Here is a 23,153-nt window from a genome sequence, read left to right on the forward strand (position 1 = left end):
TTGGACCTCATCATCCCTTGAGGCGCTCTGGTGAACAGGCATTCCCCCAGATCCTGATGCACACCCCTGACATATTTATAGGCTGCCACCAGGTCACCCCTGAGCCTGCGCTTTCCCAGGCTGAAGTCTCATGGCTCTCAGCCTCTCTTCATAAGTGCTATTCTCTTGCCCTCTGATCATGTGTGTGGCTCTCCTCTGGACTCTCTCAAGCTTCTCCATACCTTCTTGAATTGTGAAGCCCAGAATTGACTGCAGTACTCCGGCTGTGGCCCCACCAAGGCTGAGTACAGTAGGAAGATGACATCCTGAGATCTACTTGAGAAGCATCTATGGATGTAAGCCAGAGTTTGGTTTGCTTTACCAGCTGCGACATCACATTGGTGGCTCATGTTCATCTTGTGGTCAATCATAATCCCCAAGTCTATTTCAGCCGTGGCACTAGCAAGCATAGCACTGCCAAGCCTATAAGCGTGCTGCAGATTTTCCCCACTATCCACAAGGTGGAGTACCTTGCATTTGTCGGTATTGAATGTCATCAGGTTTGTATGGCCACATTTAAATTAATTTAGAAGTTTTTATGCTAGTTTGACTACTTTTTTCTTTGCCAATTAATATGTTGATTTAATGTATTAATTCTACATAAGAATAACATTTTAATTTTTTTAAACACTTTACTAACTTTGACAACACTAAAACCACCATATTTTGATATATCCAGGGTTAGATTCAAAGCAACATTTCTCTTTTGTAAGTGACTTGTCTTTAGTCTGTAACATAGTATGCACATACACATTTCACACCAAGAAAATGCTCTTTAAAAATAGTCTACTGACTTGTAATTTGAGTCCACAAGAGCTGTTTCTTCTTATCCCTGACTTACTATCATTAGCATGATAATTCAACATCTATACAGAGGTGGGCAATTATTTAGGCTAGAGAGCCACTTAACGAATTTTGGTGAGCTGCTGAGGGCCGCAAGGGCAGCCCCACCCCTGATAGGTGCCCTGCCCCCTAGTTGCCATCTTGGGACTAGAAGTCCCACCCCTAACCCCTGACCTTTGCCATCAGAAGTCCTTCCCCTTGCCCCCAGAAGCACTCCTTTGGTGGGAGGGGGGGGAGGGGGGTTGCCATCTTGGAACCAGAAAAAAAACCAAACTAAAAATCAAACATTTACTATAACATATTTTAATTTTATTTCAAAAAATGTTTTGCCCTGATTTACATGTTTTGCCCCATTACATTGTGTAGTGTACACAGAGGTGACTGCATAAAAGCTCAGTCTTATTCTTGTACACTGTGTGGGGAATGTATAGGGTGTGGTTGGAGGGTAGTATGTGTATGTGTACGGGTTTATGGGGGGGTGGATCTGGGGTTTGTGGAAGGGTGTGGCTGTGTGTGTCAGGGTGCGAGTATGTGTGTGGGGGGTGTGAAGGGGTGGGTGTGTTGGTAAGGTGTGGCTGTGGGGGGAATGTCCTCCCCCACTCATCCCCCCCATATGCCCCACCCCACTGGCACACAGCACCCACCACCAGGAGCAGCAGCAGCAGGCCCTTGGCGTGCTCACAGCCTGCACAGGCAGAGCCACCTGGTGGCACATGGCTCCAGCCACTTCAGGGAGCTGCATGTGGTGGCAAGGAGGGGGCCAGGCCAGCCTGCCTCCATCATGCAGGGCTCCCCACATCTTATGTGCAGTTCCTGGGACCTGGCCAGAGCTGTATGCTGCAAGGGGGAGCCCTGCGTATTGGAGTCAGTGGCCTGGCCCCATTCCCTGCCAGCCATCCTAGCTCCATCACGCGGGGCTCCCCGCCACTTCCGGCAGAGTCCCAGGATCTGAATGTGGCAGCAGGGAGCAGCAAAGGTCACTGGCTCCATTGTGTGGGGCTTGCCCCTGGTGGTACAAGTCCCAGGAGCTGCATGCGAGTCACAGGGAGCACAGTACAATGGAACCAGACTGATCCAGGTGCCACGCTCCCACTGCCATGCTGGATGCAGGCCCCAGACTCCATGCTCCCACCCAGCAACACCTTCTCCCTGCCCCCCCGCCCAGTGCTTCCCTTCCTGCTGCCTTGTTTGCTGCAGCAGGGACATGAGGAGCCAAGCAGTTTTCCTAGCAGCGGCAGCAGCAGGTCTGCCCAGAAGCTGCGTGCTGGCTGGGCCAGGGCTCTTCCCCACACAAGGGTGGGAGTGCAGTGCACTGCCCTGGCAGCAGTGGGTGGGTCTCGGGTCTCATGCAAGTGCAGCAGGGGCAGCTGCGGGCTGGGTGGGACACAATTAACTGGTGGGCACCTGCCCACAGCCTGGACCCGGTGCGGGGGGAAGAAGAGAGTGCCTGACAGGCTGAATCCATCTTGTGGACTGTATTTTGCCTAGCCCTGATCTATAGTGTCTTGTCTATACTAGCTAAACTTTAAGGGATTACAATTCAATCCCTTATACTGTTGTGAGAACCAAACACTACCAGCTAGCTTTCAATGCATTCTACAAGAAAAATAAGCAACATTACCATCATCAAGCAGCATAAAGGAGCCACAAAATATTTCCAACAGTGAACTTATTTAGAAATGCATTAATTTGTACAAACATTAATTTTACTTATTCTGTACCTGTCTGCGCAAGTCCCTCGTCTTTTTAGTCATTTTGTCTATTGCAGAATTCAGAGCATCACTTCTTTCTTTGCGACCAGCCTGGAGAACACGAGACAGAACAAGGTAAATATATGTTATTTATAGTTTGTTATGAAGAAAATATTTGCAATTTACTTCAAGTACATGTTTACACTCATTTAAAAAGAAATTATATATATACATAAAATGAAAGCTGTTTGTACCCATGCAAAAAGAAGCAATCTCCCTATTAAAGTACAACATGGTCTTTTTCAGTGGTCTGAACACATTTCCTCTATACTTTTCTCAAGAGAAGCTATTCAGGGATGTAGGAGAGGGGGACTGGCAGTTTTCAGAGTCAAAGGAGCTTGCTTGACTCACTAGGAACAAATCCAAAAACAGTATTTCAAACCCAGGATTCTTTTGATTTTTTCTTTACAGATCTAAGGAAGCCCCTAACACCTCCTCCAGCAAAAAACCCCTAGAAGCTACAGTTCATACTCTCACCAGGCTCATGATATGAAGAGACACATACATGGCACAGAGCCATGTCTAACCCTCACTCAAGCATTTTAAGCAGAGGGGATAATAGTCCAAAATGGTCATTTGCAGGATAAAAGATGAACGTTTCTTAGAGAGTTTTGCACTTCATAGCCCCTATACCAGACATGTTTCATGCAGCCAGAATGGTAAGCTAAAATTCCAAAAGTAAAGAACATCACCAATATTAATATCTGAACCCATGCACAGAGTATTGGACTGAAGAGTACTGGATTATTAGTCTTTGGTACAGTAAGATAGTACACTATGAAAACTGATAAGAAACCAAGGGTACAATCTGGCTTTGATTAAGCAGACAATGCAGGTGAACATTTCATAATACAAATAATTATATTGGCCACTCAACATTCTGAGAATTATTTTAGCACATGTATATTAAACTTGGTGGGAAAAAAATCATATGTTTAAAATATGCTTTAAACATCTACAAAGCAATTTTACAAAGTTCTTTCCTGTGCTCAATGCAATTAAACTGCTGAGAAAAGAACACATTAACCACTATTAAAGTGAATGTATGCTAATTATCAATTCTCTAGATGATAGGATGATTTGAAAGATCTGGATGGGCAGCTTTGAAATCCTAACAAAAGGATCTGGAGTCTTGTATAAAGTAGAAAGATGTCAAATGATTGATGGGCTTAAACTAAACTGGGGACAGCCAGGCTCAGTTATATTTTGATCACTGGTAGCTACCAAGCATACATTATTCAAAACCTGTCACTATCATGGTCAGATAATTTGATTCTGTCACACAGATTTCAGTAAAAGGAACACTGCAATCCAAACTATTACTTGAACAGCAGCAAGTTATTCAAACTATTCCATCTTTCTTCGTCCTCAAAGTGATCTATTAAAGTATTTCACAAAATGAAAACTACTGCTTATTTCTATGCATACAGGTACAAAATGCATGTCAAAACCTTCCATTCACTAAGATTTCGTAAAAAAGCAGTGGTACAAACGGTTCTGCTTTACTGAATATATTTTACTTACTTCAAGTGAAAGTTCTAGTTGGGTATCTGAGACTCATTTAAACCAAAGAAAAAAGTGGCTAACAACAAACGAGAAAGATAATCATCCTAAGTGGAATATGAATTAGCCAGCTTTATGGTGGCTTACTTAGGCCAATCTAAGAGTCAATTTACCTGTACAACCATCAGAATAAATGCTTATGGCTCATTAATGAGAAAAGGGCAATCTAATAGCAGTTACTTACTGAAATCTCATGATTTACTAAGATTTTCCCAATTGTGACATGATCACCTCAACAATGTAGCTCAAAAGAAATGCATGGTATTATATCCTGTTTTACCTTAACAAAGATAAAAAGCCAAGCATTTGATTATTTTTAAAGAAATACAATTTTACTTCTCACATAGTCTATAAAATTGTTTCAAAATTAAAGCAAAACTGAAATTTCTTCCAGCTTATTAACTTTATCTGGTATTCTCGCATTATAGTAAAGGAGCTCTAGGAAACGAGGAATAAGGCAGCTTTCACAGGATTTTCTAACAACAAAGATGTCTCAACGTTGCTCTTCTGACAACTGCACCAGCAACCTGCCATCCCATCTTTCAAGCAGGACTTGCTGTAGTAGGTCTTAGCTGCCAACACAAAATCATAAGCCAACCAGTGATAACCAATAAAGACAAAAAAACCACTGCATACTGAGACTTGCAGTCTTGATGAGTCACATTTGTATAAAAGCTCAATGCAGCCTGTGGCTCATCTTGCACAATTCCAGTGCAGTTTTGGCTACATAAAATCATACAGTAAGGTCAGACAAAAGCACAATGATCTTCACGGGTCCTGGTTTTCTATGTTTTAAAATTGCAAATTTTCTGATTTAAAACAAAATGGCAAATTCTCCGATTAAAACCCCCCAAATCCGCGTTTTTCCATGATTCAAATGAAACACCACTATATACACACAAGTATCAAGTGAATGCAATGTTTTATTGATATATATATAATTTTAAAGTAATTTGGATGTCTAAGTGCCTCAAATCACTATAAAATAAATTCTAAATACCTATAAAATGTTGACATTTGATTTGGGGTTTTTTTTATCATGGAAAAAAATCAGAGCTCCTCCTGCCCCCTTTGCTCACCAGGATGTGGGGTCCAACTGTGGCTGCCCCGCCCCCCCCTCACTGCTTTGAGATGCTGCACAGCCCTGATATGCTGGTGCCCTGGCCCATGCCATTGTCCCTCATTTCCCACCCACAACCCCCCTGGCCCTGCGGATGCCCCTCCCTCCATACCCACGGCCCCCCAGCCCTGCAGGGGCCCTTCACCCCCCACCCACAGCCCCCCCATACCCGTCAGCCCGGCTGGAGGGGACCTCCAGTTACCAGAAATATGAGACTAGAGACCTGGGTTTGCGACCCTTGGCCCCCACAGCAGCTCCTGAGCCCTAACTGCCACCCATGGGAGACAGAGCAGAGTGAGGAGCCCTGCTCCCCTTCCCCCAAGGATGACACAGCTGAAGCAGAGCCCGTGGGGGCGGCAGGTGCAGGGGGAAGAACCGGCTCTCTGCCAATGTATGCACTCCTGAGGTGGGGCATGGGGGACTCATGCCCCCCAGATTTGTGTGGGGTGGGTGAAGGCTCGGGGCTCCCTCGCCTGCTGCCCTCCCTCTGGGGCCTCTGTGGTGCAGTGGGCGGGACCTGGCACAGCAGGTCAAAGCAGGGCTGCACGCTGCTGTTGTGAGCCCCAAATTGCTATCCCTGCTGCCTGCCAGGCAGACAGGGGGTGCTTTGCCATGGCAGCACAGGGCTCCCAGCAGCAGTGGCATTGAACTGCCCTGCCTTGCCCTGCCATGCCAGGTCCCACCCACTGGGCTGTGGAGGCCCCGGGAGGAGGGCAGCAGAGCAGGAAGCCCAAGCCCGCGGCAGGCAACCTGCCCCCCCTGCACACAAATCTGGGTGGCACATGCCCCCCATGCCCTCCACAGGAGTGCGCGCACCAGTGGGGAGCCCCCCAAAGGAGTCATCCTATCCCCCAGGACAACCCACCTGGGGCCCTGTCCTGCTCCCTACCTGGGCCCTGCGACTGTACATTCCAGCCCCGGAATGTGCACACCCAGCTCCCTCCCTCCCTCATTATGGGGCCCCCAATTCCCCCCCCGCACAAGACTTATCTGCAGGAGCTGCTCTCCAGGCTGCCCGATGACCATGTGTATGTGTACATGTGCACATCCACATGGTAACCCCTACCTGACCATCCTTCTCCTGCTCCTCCCAGCCAGCCTGCAAGGGGAAACACACCGTTTCCTGTGTTTTTCTCCTTACAGTGAGAAAATCTGTGTTTTACCATGGCAAACAGAAAAACTGAATCCCTGATGATCATCTAAAATGAGCTCCTGCATAATCCCAGCCAGTGATATCTGAAATCAGCTCAATGACTGTTAAATGTGGCTGTTAAACTAGAGTGTCTAAAATAAATCAATTATTATTTTAAGTCTCAATATATTGAAGTTCACTACACTTGACTAATAAATACATTTGAGAAGCTGATGACCCTCATTGCTTTAAAAACAAAACCAAACAAAAACACAGCATTCCTTATTCCTACTTTGAGCTTTCACTAAGTCGTGTACCCATGAAACTACAGCACTAAAACATCTAATTCAATCGTTGCACTTGTGCATTGGATTAAAAGGATTGACCAAAGTGAATCCTGAATGTCTGAGTTCACTAACAGGATTATTAGTTAACCAATGCTATCTTCTGGTATCTCAGAAGAAAATATCAGTGTTGTGGTCAAGTACTAAAAGCTACTGATATGTCTAATAGACGTATTATGGTCCTGTTGGCTTATTCCATCATTAGCAGGGATCCTGGTTTTCTTCATTTAAAAATCCAAAATTCTCCGATTAGAGCGCGCGCGCGCACACAAAGATCGGTGTTTTTTTCATGATTACAATGAAGCACCACTATACAGTAAAATCCCTGTTAACTGGCATGAGTGATGAATGGAGGAGTTTCAGTAAGCTAAAAGTGCTGGTTACCTGAGGCACAGGTTTGTGGCCAGACAGAGTGGGAGGGGGGACAGGAATCGCCCTCGGGGTGGGAAGGTCCCAGCTGAACCCCGGCTGCTTCAGCTGCAGCCGTGCCCCGGGTGCTGGAAGCTGCAAGCCCCATCAGAGGGGCAGGTGGGAGAGCCTGGCCCCGCTCCCTGCAGTGGGCACTGCTCCCAGCCACTCTGCATGAGCCCTCAGGGCTGGAGCTGCTGCCCAAGGGTACAGGACTCTCAGCTCTGGCGCTGGGTGAGGCAGAAGGTGCCTGCGCTAGGATCAGGTGTCCCCTCCTGCCCCCGCATCTGGCCACGTGCCATTCTCCCTCTCCCCACAAAAGCCGCGGCAGCCTGGCTGCAGGCTGCTGCAGCAGGAGAGAGGGGCATGCATGCGGCCAGGGAAGAAAGCGGCGCAGCAGGCAGGAAAGCAAGGGGACGTGGTGTCATTGTGTCCCACCACTGAAATTCCGGTTAACAGAGTATCCCGGTTAGTAAAATCCTGGATAAAAGGGGTATGCATCAGGACCTGGGGGAACATGTATATCAGTTGAACACAACGTCTTGATATATTTGCAATTTTAAAGCAATTTGGAAGCCCACCTCTAATTCAATCATTACAATAAAATACATTCTAAATACCTATATATTTCGGCATTTGATTTTGGCATTCTAATCACTGAAAATCAGAGCTTCCCCTGCCCCCTTCACTCACCAAGTTGCGGGTCCAGCTGTGGCAGCCCCCCACCACCGCTTTGTGGTGCTGAGCAGCACTGATATGCTGGTGCCCTACCTCTGCCCATGCTGTTGCCCTTCACTCTCAAGCCAGAGCCCCCCCAGCCCTACTGGTCCCCCTCACTCCCAACCTATAGTCCCCTGTTCTCGCTGGTGCCCCTCAATCCCAACTTGCGTCCCCCCACCCCTCCCAGTCCTGCTGGAGGGGGCCTGCAGCTGCTAGGACTATGGGACCAGGGCCAGGGTCTGCAGCCCTGTGCCAACCCCAGCAGCACCCAAGCTGCTGCTGATAGGGTAGAGGAAGGGGACCAGAGTAGTATTGGGGAAGGTGCTGGGCTGGGCTAATCATGGCAAAAATCAGAGCTCCTCCTCCCCACTTCGCTCACCAGGATGTGGGGTCCAACTGTGGCTGCCCACCACCCCCATTGCTTTGCAACTATTAAAATGTTTACTATTTCCATAGGAGCAAAATGATTTCAAAGCCACTAAAGAGTGTTCCGCTGTTGGACCTACAGCATAGGGGCTTGCACAAAACAAGAGAACATCAGTTATTACCATATTTACCTGAATCCAGGATGACTTAGAAATATGTAAGTATATAAAAATATATTCAAAAGACAACCCCTGCCCCCCACTAGTTATACTGTATACATGGAAAATTATACATGTGTTATAATTTTCCAAATATAGAATCTAATTAGTGGAAGGTCACCTTAAATATGTTCCCCTCCTCCCCCTACTCCGACAGTGGAAGCAACGGCACCCAATACTCCTTGCTCCTAGTCTACCTCACCCACCACCTGTCCCCTGTTCCACTTGCCCTCTCCCAAGTGACTGTTCCCCACAATGGGCTGAGCTCTCATGCACCCTCCCCCACCCATCTCCTTCATGTGCCTGTGTGCTCTTCCACCCATGACTGTGCTCTTCTGCCCCCAACCCACTCCCCTCCCTGCAGCCTCTGCCAGCCTCTTGCCTTCCCCACCTGTGCCTGTCATCCTAACCCCTTCCCCCTCAGTGCTTGTGTCTGACCAATTCTCCCCCGCCTGTCTACCCCCGCTCCCCTCCACTGCCACTTATCTTCTGCTGCACCTCTGGGGTGGTCAGCAGCACCAATGCCCCAGCCTCACTCCAGCCCAATCCAGCCAGGAACAAGTGTTGGCAGCTCCCAGCCATGCTGACTGGGTGTGGAGGCTTCAGAGCCAGAGCAGAAAATTAAGGGGGAAGGAAGGGGCAGGCTGCTCAGTTTCCCCTGCGCTAAACCTGCCCATCTCCCCCATTCACCCCCCACACACATCCTGTGGTCTCCTCTATGCTCCCCTAGCTGCCTCCTTCCTCCCCTTACCCCGCTAAAACAAGCTATCCTGGCCTGGAGCAGGCAGCAGCTCAGCTCTGGCTTCAGCCCCAAGCCCAGGGCCAAAGCAGGAGCTGAGCAGCTGCCTTTCCCAGGCCAGTACTCAGATCCAAGATGAGGCTCCCCCACCATGCTGACAGGGGGTGGGGGGAAGAGAGGGCAGGAAGGAACAGGCTGTATCTTAGATTCAAGTAATTATTGTATATACCATGGCTAAAAAACCCCCAGACTTAGAATTCCCTTCAATTCACTGTGGCAGTACTCATTGGAGGGCAAGTAAAACCAAACAGAGTAGTAGCCAGAGAATTCTGAGCAAACAGGATGTCAGCACAGATCTACTGCCTATTGTGCATTAGGGACAGCTATTTGCAGATGGTTTGACTTTGAGAAATCAGCACCCTTGACTGACAGCTGTGCGTCTGCCAGCTCCATTCTAGATTGGAGGTTTTCAAACAAAAAAGGATGACCTTTTAATATGTACGGGGAATTCAAAAAATACAGGTACGGTTGGAGGAGTCATCCATTTTTGTCAATTACAAAACATTTTTTCCTCTCTTTTTTTTTTTTTAGCTCTTCCATTTGAATAAAACGCATCATTTTTAAAGCTTACTATTTCACAATTTTTTAAATACTATGAGGTCTATATTCTGGAAATGTAGAAGAAAAAGTAGAATTGATAATGAATGGCTGTCAAGTCCTTTAAAAAAACCCAAGGATTAGCAACATGCACCAATACCCAGAAACCTACTGCATTTTGCTTTAGCAGAGAATTCCCATGTAAAACAAGGATGGATACAGTTTTGAAAAACAGAAATTTCTCAACAGAAGTTCACTTATGTGCAAACTCAAAAACCTTCACCTCCTTTCTGAACCTTAATAGCAGATCTGTAATGAAAATTCTTATTACCAAGATAACATTGCTTTTATAAATATTTTGAGTTGTAGACTGAAATATCAGCTAACTGAACCAGAACTGTATTTAATGGAGTATATTTGTGAAAGGGCTTTTTTGTTTTAGGAGAGTGTTTGCAAAGTAAGCAAACTCAGGTAGTCTGCAAGGAATGTCTCAATTAACGAAGTAGTCAGGTTCTCTTGTGCTTGAGATGCCTTCCTCTTGGCCAGCCCACAATGGAGAAAGTTAGCACTCGGGTACTGGTTTGTCACTCCAACACTTCTCTCAGTGTTAGAACATCTTACTTTGCACTTTCCTTACCTCTTTCTTTACTAAAAAGGACGACCTTCTACTCACTCACTCTTATAGGCTGACTGATGGCAAATTTGACAATAAGCAGCACCACTGGATGGATTCATGGTGGGGCAGGAAAAGCGATGATAAGAATTCCAACAGTATTTTCAAATCTGGGATCCAGTGATTCTGTAGAGGCGTATGCCTCCAAATTTTACTGCAAGTTAACTGCAAGGAACCTAGCTTAAAAATAATTGCTCCTTGCCTCTTGTTCAGATTTCTCAAAGTCTCACAATGGTACTCATATTCAGTCCCAAATGTTACCCCCCCACATTTTTATGAGTTTAGTCCTAATTGCTTTATCTTCCCCCAGGTGCAGTACCAAGGGAGGCATACCCTGCTTATTTTGGTGGAGTTAGTACCTTATGGAACGGATTAAAATCTGCAGCTTTTTGCCAGGTAAAGCAGAAGGTTAAAAGAGCAGGTGATTGAGAATTCCTTGTGCTACAGCCAACTTTGTTTTTCTTCCCCCCAAAAAAGTCATGGAAGCCAGCCAAATCAAAACAATTTATGAAGCCTCTCCATCACCTCCTCACTCCCACCCGCTGTATTTGAATAACCCCTGTATGCAACCCAAAGAGTCTGGAACCTGATACATTTGTTCACTGCCATTGAATCATGCATTAACTTACTCAGGGGGGTTACACATACCTGTTCTCCCTTTCCTTTTAAAGGGACTTATCACTACTATGGTTTCACTGTAGTACACTTAAGCAGTAGCATGTGCACAGTAATACTACAGCCAGCCTCCATACTTTTACCACATTTGTGCTAGTTTTCTTTGCCTTAGTTACAGCAATCAAGCAAGAGATTCTTGCCTTAGTTTTAGCAAAAAACAGCAGCTAATATTTTTATACTACTCTGAAGTGTCAGTGTGTATTAAAAATTAGCGTAGTCATCTGACAGAATATTTCTGTTCTGTCTAATAACATCATGACATATATTTGAGTACAATCACTGTGCCCTACCTTGACACAGCAAGGTAAGTCTCCCCAGAAGCTGAACATACAAAAAGTCACCCAGCTGAGAAAATGCCTCAAGTGAAATCTATAGCTCTTCTTATTATATTAGGAAGGCTTCCACAAGATGTCAGCATAACTAGATGGCAATGTTAACCTCAGCACTTTCTTTTTCTGATGAGTACCTTTAACTACCAAATCTAGTTCTTGGAAACAAAAAAGATACTGGTTCAAGAAGTTCAGGGGAGAATTGCTGGTATTACTAGTTTTGCCACTTACACAGACAGAAGTGCTATTCCATCACAGACCATTTTAGTTTCAACTTCACGTGCAGAAGTTCCAAATGGTACTGTTAAACATAGCCTTACAATGTTTCTTCTTAACATGCAAGTTTTCAAATCTCAAAATAAATGCTGTATTGTTAGTTGTGCAAACAGCTGGAGTTCCTTCTTTGCCTATAGTTCCTACCTAGTTAAGACAAAGCTGGAAACTTGACATTGGTGCATGGGCTTCAATTCTTTCAGGAAGGCCTGTATGTACGCTATATGACCATCTCCAATCCACGAATGGTGCAAGGGGAAACAAATCCAGTTTAATTAAAATCCACAAATCCATTAACACTCCATTCACTAACGTGCAAGGTGTTAAACACTCGCCACCAGCTGGCACAGGAGCAACGTGCTCTGCACAGAAACAGGAAGCGACTTTGCTGCATTTGGACGGTAACTCTTCCAACATTAGAGTAACTTCACATATGAATACCATAAACTGGTACCATTAGCCACACAATACTGATTAGAAAAGTAGCACAATTGCTCTAAAAGGGTTTTCAGGTTTGGGTAGCTGCCATCAACAGACAGAAGAGCAACACAGTATCAAAACATCTTTACTATTCAGTGCTATTAAAACACAGAATACCACACTTCTTAGCTTGCATTTCTGTTAAATTACAAATTACGCATTTCAAAAAATAATTTCTTTTTCTTTATCTGACTAGTCATATTATCATGTGTAGTGGGGTCCCTTAAGATAAAGAGCAATTAAGCTCTTAAGCTGGGTATTGTCTGGTATACTTCTTGTTCAGTAAATACTGAACATGGAGATCACCATTTCTAAACAGGCTTGTATGATCTGTTTGTAACTAATGCTTTCAGCCTAAAACAAACAATAGCTTAAAATGTAATATTTTCAAGGCAGTATGATTTAGTTTCCTTTATCTCTGAAGATTATGTTTTATGGTTCTTCCTCACAGTCCAGCTTCTACTTGACATGTCAGTGAATTCACCTCTCCATTTAGTATAAATTAGGCTGCCAGAGAAATGATGGATCAGGGACAGTATTACAACGTCACTGAAGGATCAGACAGAATGAAGAAGCAGGTAGAAAAGCAGCAAATCTTTGTTTAACCAAAACTACTTCAGAAAGGTATTAACACAGACCAGAAAATATCTTTTTTCTTAAACCAGGGTATTAGACAGGTCTTCCTTATCCAACCCCCCCTCAATCTCATAAAATGGGGTTACATTAGTTTTAAGGTTTTCAGACCCAGGATCTATGCACCAAAACCAATTTCATGCCATTGTTTTTCTTTTTTAAATACAGTAAAATATTTTGTGGGAAGAGATGAATTTCCTCTTGTTGTACCATAGCTTCAAGTCCCAGGGTTGGGAGGGGGGGCGGAAAAAAGTGTATTCAAGCAAACAGAAGTGGGAAGTTAGACAACTTTGCTTCCATTAATAAGGCCACAGCAGCCCTACAAAGTCACTCCAGACCAGACAAAGTCTATCAATTTATCCTTACCATGAGTCATTATGGAAAAGCGCATTTTGTTGTGCTCTCAGTGGCTAATGAAATGATAAAAAGTTCCACAAGTACATCCTTGCTAAATATGGTTGAGTGGGTATGCTCCTGACACCTAAGTCAGGAACAGTGCAAACAGAGAGCTCTGCAAGCTTTCTGCATGCACCAGTCCATCAATCATCTTCATTCAAAACATGTAACACTCCTATTATTCTGTTCAAGGTTTTCTTTAAAACAAGTTCCTAGTGAACCCACTAGTGTGTGCTTTTTACTATGAACAGAAGTTGGTGACAAAAAGTAACCCTTAGATACCTCATTTGACCTCACATCAGACTTGAGAACCACATCCACCCACTTCAATGGCAAAACAAAACATGGGGGGGAAGACGACTCGCAGTCCCCTCCTCCACCCAAATGTGAAGTGTAATTTTGAAGCCAGGGAGAGATCTAACTGGACATTTAAGGATATGTCCTCTTATGTTCCTATACAAACATAAGATTTATTTTTTTCCCCCAGAGAGCATAATTTCGTTATGTGGCCATATGAACAGCTTCACTATGCTTCCACAATATATCTGCAGCATCTACAGAAATCACATTTCTGCACTTTAATGAAAATCACATTTCTAAGACAAGGAAAGAATATAGCGGCATACAGCTTTAAACTGGCCAGTCTCTTTCACCTCCTTGAATACTAATCAGCAGTCTAGGATTACTATTCAAACTGTATGTAGTCATGCCTTAAAGTTTTTTTTGTGTGCAGAAAAATACAATATAAAACTGGTGGCAGATAGCATTGAAGACACTTCACTCTTATAGCTGAACACTATTTTTTGATGTTGTCTGAATACATCTAACAAAGATCTAATGCAGAAAAAATTGATTACGAGCTGTTCCTATTCCTTGAATGGTTGGGGCGAAGTGTTCCTGTAGTTGATTTTTCCTCTATCAGTAGTCTTTAACACGATCACAGCATGCATCACAATGCTTTAAAACAGCAAAGCTTCTGGAAAACCCAAACAAAAGGAACGTCACTGGGTGACGTCAGCCTATATACAGTTCTGTGTGGTCGCAGCACATAAGCAAACCCATTCTTGTACCGTTTCCCTGAAAAGCTTTTCAGTAAATGCACTCATGCTACTACCGGAGCTTCTCTCAGCAATAAGCCGCCCATCTGCCATCAACAAGTTAGGACTAAAAGAACCCACAGCTGCGGAAAAAGAAAACGTGAGCTTCAATTAAACAGCTGAGCAGTCACAGGAGGAAAAACTTATATTAAGCATTGAATTACAGACCTGTCACAGGAAATCAAGCCAGCAAATTCAAAAGGAATATTTTAAAGAGAGCATGGTGGATTCATTTTTGCACTAATATCGAAGGACACTAGAAAACAGTAAATTATTCAAAGGCTGTCTCTTACATTAGAGCCTTTTACAGACTCACTGCGTTGAGTCTAAAACTACGACTGAATGCAACCTCCAATGTACTCAAAAGAATGGGTAAGTTTATACGTTTATATATATTCCATATGAAGAATGAACAGCTATGATTTAGAAAAACCACCTAGATATTAAAACTATATATAGTTTCAGAACTGAACCCTCTAAAGGTAAAGGTATTTTCAGATTGTCACCTTTGTAATCTTTGGTAAGGTAGATAAAGATCTCTCTCAAGGATAACAACCAAGTACTCGGTATTTAGTAGTTAGTTCTTACATTTAGAATTAGCTTTTCAAAAATGCATGAAAATGTTATCTGCAGTGAAATCTTTCACCGTAATGTTGTAAGTGTACATTATCTGACAAGAATATCCTATCTTGTTGTTTCCCTAAATTATATTCTGCAGGCTTACATTTCAAGTGGCCATTAGGGGCTCCTATGCTGGCAGCACTATATGCAATGAGTATGGTTTTAAAAATGCTGCCTGCCTTGGGCATGGCATGTCCACCAAAATGTCGCTGTGAGAAGCTGCTCTTTTACTGTGACTCTCAGGGGTTTCACTCAGTGCCAAACACCACTGAAAAGGGCTCTCTAGGTTTGTCACTGAGGCACAATTATATTTCTGAACTTGAAAGGGATCAATTTGCAAGCTTCAGTCAACTTACTTGGCTTCACTTAGATCATAATCAAATTTCAACAGTAAGAGAAGATTCTTTTCAAGGACTGTATAAACTTAAGGAATTAATCCTAAATTCCAACAAAATCTTTCACTTGCCAAACACAACTTTTAACCAACTGCTTAACCTGCAAAATTTGGACCTCTCTTTTAATCAGTTATCTTCTCTGCATCCCGAGTTGTTCTATGGCCTTCGTAAACTGCAAACCTTGCATTTACGTTCCAACTCCCTGCGGACTATCCCAGTCCGCCTTTTCTGGGACTGTCGTAGTTTGGAGTTTCTGGATTTGAGCACAAATCGCTTGCGAAGTTTGGCTCGCAATGGATTTGCAGGATTAATCAAATTGAGGGAGCTTCACCTAGAGCACAACCAGCTGACAAAGATTAATTTTGCTCATTTCCTGCGGCTAAGCAGTCTGCACACGCTCTTCTTGCAGTGGAACAAAATTAGCAACTTGACATGTGGGATGGAGTGGACCTGGGGCACCTTAGAAAAGCTAGATTTGACTGGAAATGAAATCAAAGCCATCGATTTGACAGTTTTTGAAACCATGCCTAATCTTAAAATACTCCTAATGGATAACAACAAGCTAACCACTCTGGATTCCAAGATCTTAAATTCACTTACATCTGTAACTACAGTGGGCCTATCCGGCAATCTGTGGGAATGCAGCCCAAAGATATGTGCATTAGCCACATGGTTGAGTGGTTTCCAAGGTCGGTGGGAGCACTCCATACTCTGCCACAGCCCAGACCACACCCAGGGAGAGGATATTCTAGATGCAGTTTATGGCTTTCAGCTTTGCTGGAATTTATCAACTATTGTTACATCCATGGCTACGACTTACAGAGTTCCAACAACAGAGTATACAAAAAGAATAAGCTCATCTAATTTCCATGTGGGAGACAAAGAAATTCCAACTACTGCAGGCATGATCACTACCACTGAAGAAAATTTCCCTGAACCAAACAATGCCATCTTCACTCAGCGGGTAATTACAGGAACAATGGCTTTATTATTTTCTTTCTTTTTTATCATTTTTATAGTGTTCATCTCCAGGAAATGCTGCCCTCCCACATTAAGAAGAATTAGGCAGTGTTCAATGATTCAAAACCACAGGCAACTCCGATCCCAAACAAGGCTACATATGTCAAACATGTCAGACCAAGGACCATATAATGAATATGAACCCACCCATGAGGGACCCTTCATCATCATTAATGGTTATGGACAGTGCAAATGTCAGCAGCTGCCATACAAAGAATGTGAAGTATAATATCTACAAGTCATCAAAAATTAAACCAGATAAGTAACCTATTTTAAAATTGTAGGGGACCTACATAAAATTCTAATTTTTACAAATGCTGACATAAAGCCTAATTTTCCAAACTACTTAATGGAAACATTGTTTATGGAGTGGTGCAGTATTTTTAAGTTTTTTTTAAAAATAAACCCATAATATTTTCAGTGTTAAAGAAGCAATGATTACATTAAATTTGCACTCCTAATGTTTGAAAGTCTAAAAAGATGCTCACCTCAAGATATGTAAGATGTTTCATGTTATGTAATTATATGACTATGTGTAAACATTTATACTGAAGTCTCCATATTCTACTTTTTCTAATGAAAACAGTCTGAATGAAAGGAACATGTTCAGAGATCTGCAAGGGAACATGCATTACATTTGTTCCATTGTAGTTACTTGATCCCAAACATTCCAGCTGGCTCAGTTTACTCTAAGGTACACTAGGAGGAACATTTTACTTGTGTAATAATTTGACTCTTAAATATACAAATCAGTTAATTGCAGGAGGTGTGGGAAAGGAATTTCAAATGTTTCAGATGCTGGTGAATTGGTTTTAAGTAATGTTTTCCTACCTCCATATTGACAGTCCAGCTTGCCTAAATATACCTTTGCTAAAGATCATGACAAAATTCATAATGGAGCAGGTTACAAATCGACTAGAACCACACTTCAAATGCCTACAGAGTATCCAACACTGCTTATTTAGAAAGGCTCAATACAATGCAATCAACAAAATATTAAAAGTGTTCCACTCTCATTACATCTCTGGTTTGACTTTATAATGGGCATAGCTTTTCATGAATTGAAGAAAATTACTTAGGACTAGGAATGAACAATGTTTTAACAGCTTCTTGCATGTAAATAGCCTAAATGCAAGTTTTAATTAAAGTAAATATCAATTGTGGGGCAAAAAGGGGCCAGGGAGAGAAGAAGCCTCTCCTTTCCTCCTCCCCTAGCTGATGCTTCATCCTGCCTGGAAGCTATTTTCATGCACTAATGCGACTGGTTTCTCTGGAGACAGAATTAGCCCTTGCAATACGAGTCTTTTCTTGTCCTATTCTTCTGAAAGCTCCACATTTTCCAATTTTGTGTTAGTTAGTAAAAGGCATTAATTTTTTGAATTGCCAAGGTGTTAAGAGTATAATTATAAAGGAGCTTCCTAGAAGAGGTTTCATTTTCTACTTGATCAATATGAGACAAATTTAAGATGGTATACAGTTTTTAAAAGAACAATTACTCCTTGCAAACCAATTTTTTTATCCAGAAACAGCAAGCATTACTCGCACTGTCTCACAAAATTACATGACAATGTGTGAAGATCTATACACCCAGTAAGGTATAAAAAGAAAAGGGAAAAAGTATGGTATTTTTAAGATGCTCAAATAACAAATATTTTAAACAGTACTTTGGGGGGGGGGGGGGGGGGAGGGAGAGAGAGAGAGCGAGCGAGCGAGCAAGAGTGAGTGTGTGTGTGTGTGTGTGTGTGTGTGTGTGTGTGTGTGTGTGTGTGTGTGTGTGTGTGTGTGTGTGTGTGTGTGAGAGATGCAGTGTTAAAGTTACCAGCATAAACAGCTGAAGAAAGAAAATTCCTCAGTCTTGACGTACCTTGAAAAAAAAATCAGTAATTACAGTATGTTAATTATGTGTTGCAGCAAACTATTCTGCAAACTTTTCAAACAGATAATCACTGCATAAAAATCTGTTTATTTTTCCACTCTGCTTTTATATTTTCATATTACCACTTAGGCACAATTATACAATGTTTTGATATTTTATTGTGAGAAGAACAGGTCTGAGATGACTATAGCAAGATAAGGATGGCTTTAGTTAAGATCTTTCATAAAGCTCAGTGAACTACTGGTTTGGAAGGCATCTATTTATTACAAAATGTTTATTTTTCTTGTTTGGTCTCCCTGACTACGGCTTCAGTAAAGAGTAGGATTTTCCAAAAAGATACCTTTATTTAAAACCCCAAGCCATTCAGCATTAGGGTGTACACTGATTTTTTTGCATCACAATTGTCCCCAAGAAAGGAACTACTTTTACCATATTAAAGACTTTTGATGCATGTAGGGGGGAAATAGTGGGGATGCTCTACAGCAGTGATGCTCAAACTATCTGGTCTGCTGGGCTGGAGAAATGGTTCAGGGCCAGTCCATGGGCCTGATCCAGCAGGTGCCAACGCACTGGTGTGCCCCAACACCCTGGATCTGGTTTTGGAAGCAATTAAAGCTGCTACCACTCCACCACCAAATTTCTGGACTTGTGGGGAACCACATGGGTCCAGTACACAATTCAGCATGCCATATCTGGCCCACGGGCCACAGATTGTGTATGACTACTGTATAGCATTTAAATTCTGCATGCACCAAGAGACCAAATCTCAGCTGAAAAAGGAGCGGCTTACTGACAGCAATGTATTAACTCCTTGTGGCAAGATTTATTTCAGTCCATGCAAATATTACTGTTTGTGGCCTCCTGCTTATATCAAAGCTTCAGTCTCACTCTCTCATATATGAACATAAATCACTTCATATCATCTTAAGAATCTGAGCATGTCTATGCAAGCCCAATAGCTTATTTCACTCTATATGGCAGAATACATTACTGAATATTAGAGGGCAAGTTAAAAGTGCTAATTTTCAGGAAAACCTTTGGCAAGTCCAACTTTTCAGTGCAGATAATCTTAACCTTTAAATTAAGATTGTGTGTTTAGTAACCAAATTCACCAATTATTCCAGGAACAGCTGCCACATGATTTTGTTGCGATGTTATAACAACTAGAAGGACAAAGCTAAATTCTACTGGAGCGATCTGCTTCTCCCCTTCTCTACCCCCTACCCTAAACACACCCACAATGTCCACCTTTTACTCAGTAATTGCCATTGTGTACTATGGTTTTAAAGCCAACTGCTGGTCTTCCTCCATTGTGTAAAGGGAATATGCAGCTAGGGTTGCCATACTAATTCCAGAGCATGCGGCTGTGCTGTATTCACATGGCACACAAGAGCCGGTTGGACCTTTACCAATCATCCCACATTTAGCAGTTTGGAGTCATGATAAAGGCAGGCTGGCAAGCCTCTCACCTGTCTGGATCTAAAACTCTTCTGTTCGTTTCCCACTCCAGAGTCCCAATTGTGTTTCTTCTCTCAGTCTCATCTAGAATTTCTATACTTTCCTAGAGTCCATACCTACGAAAAACACATTCCATCAATGCCTTCCTCTTTTGAACCAGTGCTTGTGGGTATAGCCTTTACCTACAGATCCAAAGCACCACCACACAGCATAAAAATATGTAGGGAAGGTAAGATTTATCAGCCTGTACTTCACCCACTTGCATTCAGCTGATCTCTCAGCTGCTTTGGTTCATATTTGCCATCCAAATAGTGTTTATCTTTTGGTTCGAAAAGCCGGTAACCACTGTTCAGCAAATGATTGTTTGAGGTTCAGACACAAGACAAAGCAATGCTGGTTACATCCAATATTGCAAGCCTTGTGAATGTAGATGATGTCAAAAGATGGCAAGCAAAACTAACTAGATTTTCCCAGTAATCAGAAGTAAACAGTGAGCTATGCTAGCCTCTCATGCAAGGACACACTAGAAGGAGCACTTCTTCATGACTTGTTCAAACACGTATTTAGTTTTCCATTCTTCATTGCTCGTGGCTTCTTCATGGAGCAGAGTTTACAAGAACTCTTCTGTTTGGCAAATGCAGATTGTTTTTATTTCCTAAGGGATGTAAGCCAACACCATCTGGTTGAACTTCCTTCCTTAGCTGTGTGGCAGTATTAGCACACAGGACAACAGGCTCTTGATCTGCACCCCCTTATCTACTATGTAGGAGGTAGTACAAAATTCTAGTGACTTAATTAAGCAGACAGAACCACCCCAGCTTCCAAAGACTAACTGGCGTTTTGGGTGCCTCATACTTTGATAGGCAACAATGTAAATTGTGTGTATCCATTTCCTACCCACTCTTCGTGAACATTTCTTTTGCCATCTTTACGATTATTTTCCCAACTTACTCCCCTACCGTCAGCTTCATTTTTCACACACTTTTTTTCTAGTGATTCCCTGGCCCCCAATTTCAAGCTCAGCTAAAAGCAAACACAACAGAATCGGGGTCTTCAAAATACATAAATAATCATAGTCTTAGAGGGGTCTGAAAATAGATAGGACATGCCCACTCATCTGTCTAAATATTTGCAGTAGTGTGCATTTTCCAAAAGCATGCAACTCTGAAGAATTGCCAGTTAAGTAGGATGGGTGAACTCTGGCTCCCAGATTACCTGATGCCATTTAAATTGGAGGGCAGGGCGGAAATGACACTTATCAGGCATCTAATTTGCAGTAACTGAAAACAATCTGTGAAAACCCCTCCGAAGACAGACAAACCCTGCTACAATACTTGAAAGCAGAAAAGCTTGATTGCTTTTTAAACCAGAAATCTGTATTAAAAACACCTGTTTTTTCTTAATATGCCTATTTTAATTCCTGTACTAGTTTAATGAAAAGCAAGTTGATTTAATTTTGTGATTTGAGCAGCTATTAAAATCCATCTGTTCAAATTTAACTAATCCATTCAGATAGCTAGATTTCATCTTTCATGCAGGATTTCTTCACAATAAAAAACTTCAGAGAAATGGAGTATTCCATCTCCCATTGATTAAAAAAGAAAACCCTGCTGAAGCTTATTAATAACAAGCCAGTCATTCCAATTCTCCTTTCTGCTCCTAGAACTGGGATTTGCCCATAAGGTGAAGCTGATACCAAGCTTTTGCTCTCTAAACATCATCCACTGACTGCTAGTAACAGTTAAAATAATGAATGTAATATGCAGTATTAAAACACTGAGAGAGACTCTAGAAAGAGGTAACAGAACCTTTGTGACTATAACCAAATCTTACCCATCTTACATAGGGCAAATTCATGCCATGTAAAGGCAAAATGACAAATAATAAGCTTGTATATCTGTGATGTAAACACTTGAAAGGCTCCATTTGTTATACTTTCAACTAAATTTTTTTCATCACAGCAAAAAAGATTTTTAAAATATGATGAAGTGAACTTTTCTATCAGCAATGAAACCAGAGATTAAAAAAAAAGAGTCCTGACTGCATTGTATTCAAGTCATATTTAAGAGCCATTTTTTGGTGGGAAATACATAATGGAGTAAAATGAAGTGCAGTGTACAGAAAATTTGTTATTAAATTGTGTATACTGTAAAACTGAAATTGCCTCTTTATTCCTTTTTCAAACTTTCAAATAAAATATCAAGAAATGTCAAAAATCGTTTCATAGCAATATACAAAATTAGTAGTATTCACATTCATTCCTAAGCGCATATCAACAATACCTCAAAGCCAACTGCCTAGATGCCTCGAAACTGAGATTGGGTGGGTTTATTTACTACAAACTAGACAAAAATTGTGGTTTCAGTTATATTATAGTGACTAAAGAAGACTGTGAATTTTTTTTGTTCAAACAAATACTTTATTGACTCCAGGAAGCTTGTTGTAAGGGGAATATGAAGGTTGCTTTCTCACTGAAGAAAAAGTCTATGGAGCCAATCTGTCACCTGAATTCTTGACTTCAAATACAGGCAGAAATGGTTTGCTCATGTTACTCAGTTGTGCCTCAACCACAAAACTGGAGGGGTCCACTTGTAGGATTGATGGGATAGTTCCTTCTGTAAACCTGTCCTGTCTGGATTTGCTTTAGTACCACAATCAAAATTCAGTACTCCCAATGGGGTTGCTGGATTTTTTGACTGGGCCCCACAGGAATTCCAATACGGAAAAGGGACCCAAACTATCTAAAGATAACCTGTCTGGTGGTTTGACCTCAACTTTAAATTTTCATCCATCGGTAATTTTGGTGGCACGGAGAAAGGTTTTATATTCTACCACAGGGCCTGGCAATGCTTTTCAAGCCACAGGCCAGCACAATCTGTCTCTGGTCTGACCGGGGCTGGTTGGCTTCTGCAGTGCAGGAGGGTAGGGGGAGAAAGAGGAAGAGAGGCTTTCCGCATGGGAGCTGCATCTGCACTGCCACGGCTTCCCCCACCCCTCCCTGCTCCTCAGCAGGTAGGAGCACAGCGTCCGGCTGAAAGGGAGCTGCTGCAGGGCTGGGCTGGTAAGGGGGACCAGGGAAGAGAATCACAGCATAGAAGCAGCTTCCAGCTCCCCAGACCCAGCACAGCTTCCCTCTAGCTGGGAGCTGAGCCCACATCACTTCTGCTTCTCCAAGACACCCCCTGACCCCGCTCTTCTGCTGCGGTGTGAGCACAGCTTCCATATGGAAGGGAGCTGCTCTGAGGCTGGGGAGCTGGAAGATGCTTCCAAGACTGATCCTATTTCTCCCCATACCTGGCCCAGCCCGGCCCATCCCCTCTCCCCTCCAGCTCACACTGCAGCCTTTGGCAGAGGGGAGAGGACAAGGGACTCAACTTCACTGCTGAA

The 23,153-nt window shown here is 42.8% G+C and overlaps 2 protein-coding genes across 2 annotated transcripts in view; one reads left to right on the forward strand and one right to left on the reverse strand.

Annotated features, from left to right (window-relative positions):
* The window catches only part of CTNNA1 (catenin alpha 1), a 166,980-nt gene that overhangs the window by 78,054 nt on the left and 65,773 nt on the right, over nucleotides 1-23,153 (reverse strand). Inside the window, 1 exon segment of the mRNA XM_025206059.1 lies at nucleotides 2,604-2,684. Coding sequence (XP_025061844.1) covers nucleotides 2,604-2,684 — 81 coding nt within the window.
* Nucleotides 14,765-16,661, forward strand: LRRTM2 (leucine rich repeat transmembrane neuronal 2). The gene is made up of 2 exons (XM_014520788.1): nucleotides 14,765-14,768; nucleotides 15,115-16,661. Exons 1-2 carry the CDS (start codon nucleotides 14,765-14,767, stop codon nucleotides 16,659-16,661), a joined length of 1,551 nt encoding a protein of 516 aa, XP_014376274.1.

This window comes from Alligator sinensis, unplaced genomic scaffold, assembly GCF_000455745.1.
Source record: "Alligator sinensis unplaced genomic scaffold, ASM45574v1 scaffold156_1, whole genome shotgun sequence".
Taxonomy (NCBI): Eukaryota; Metazoa; Chordata; order Crocodylia; family Alligatoridae; genus Alligator; species Alligator sinensis.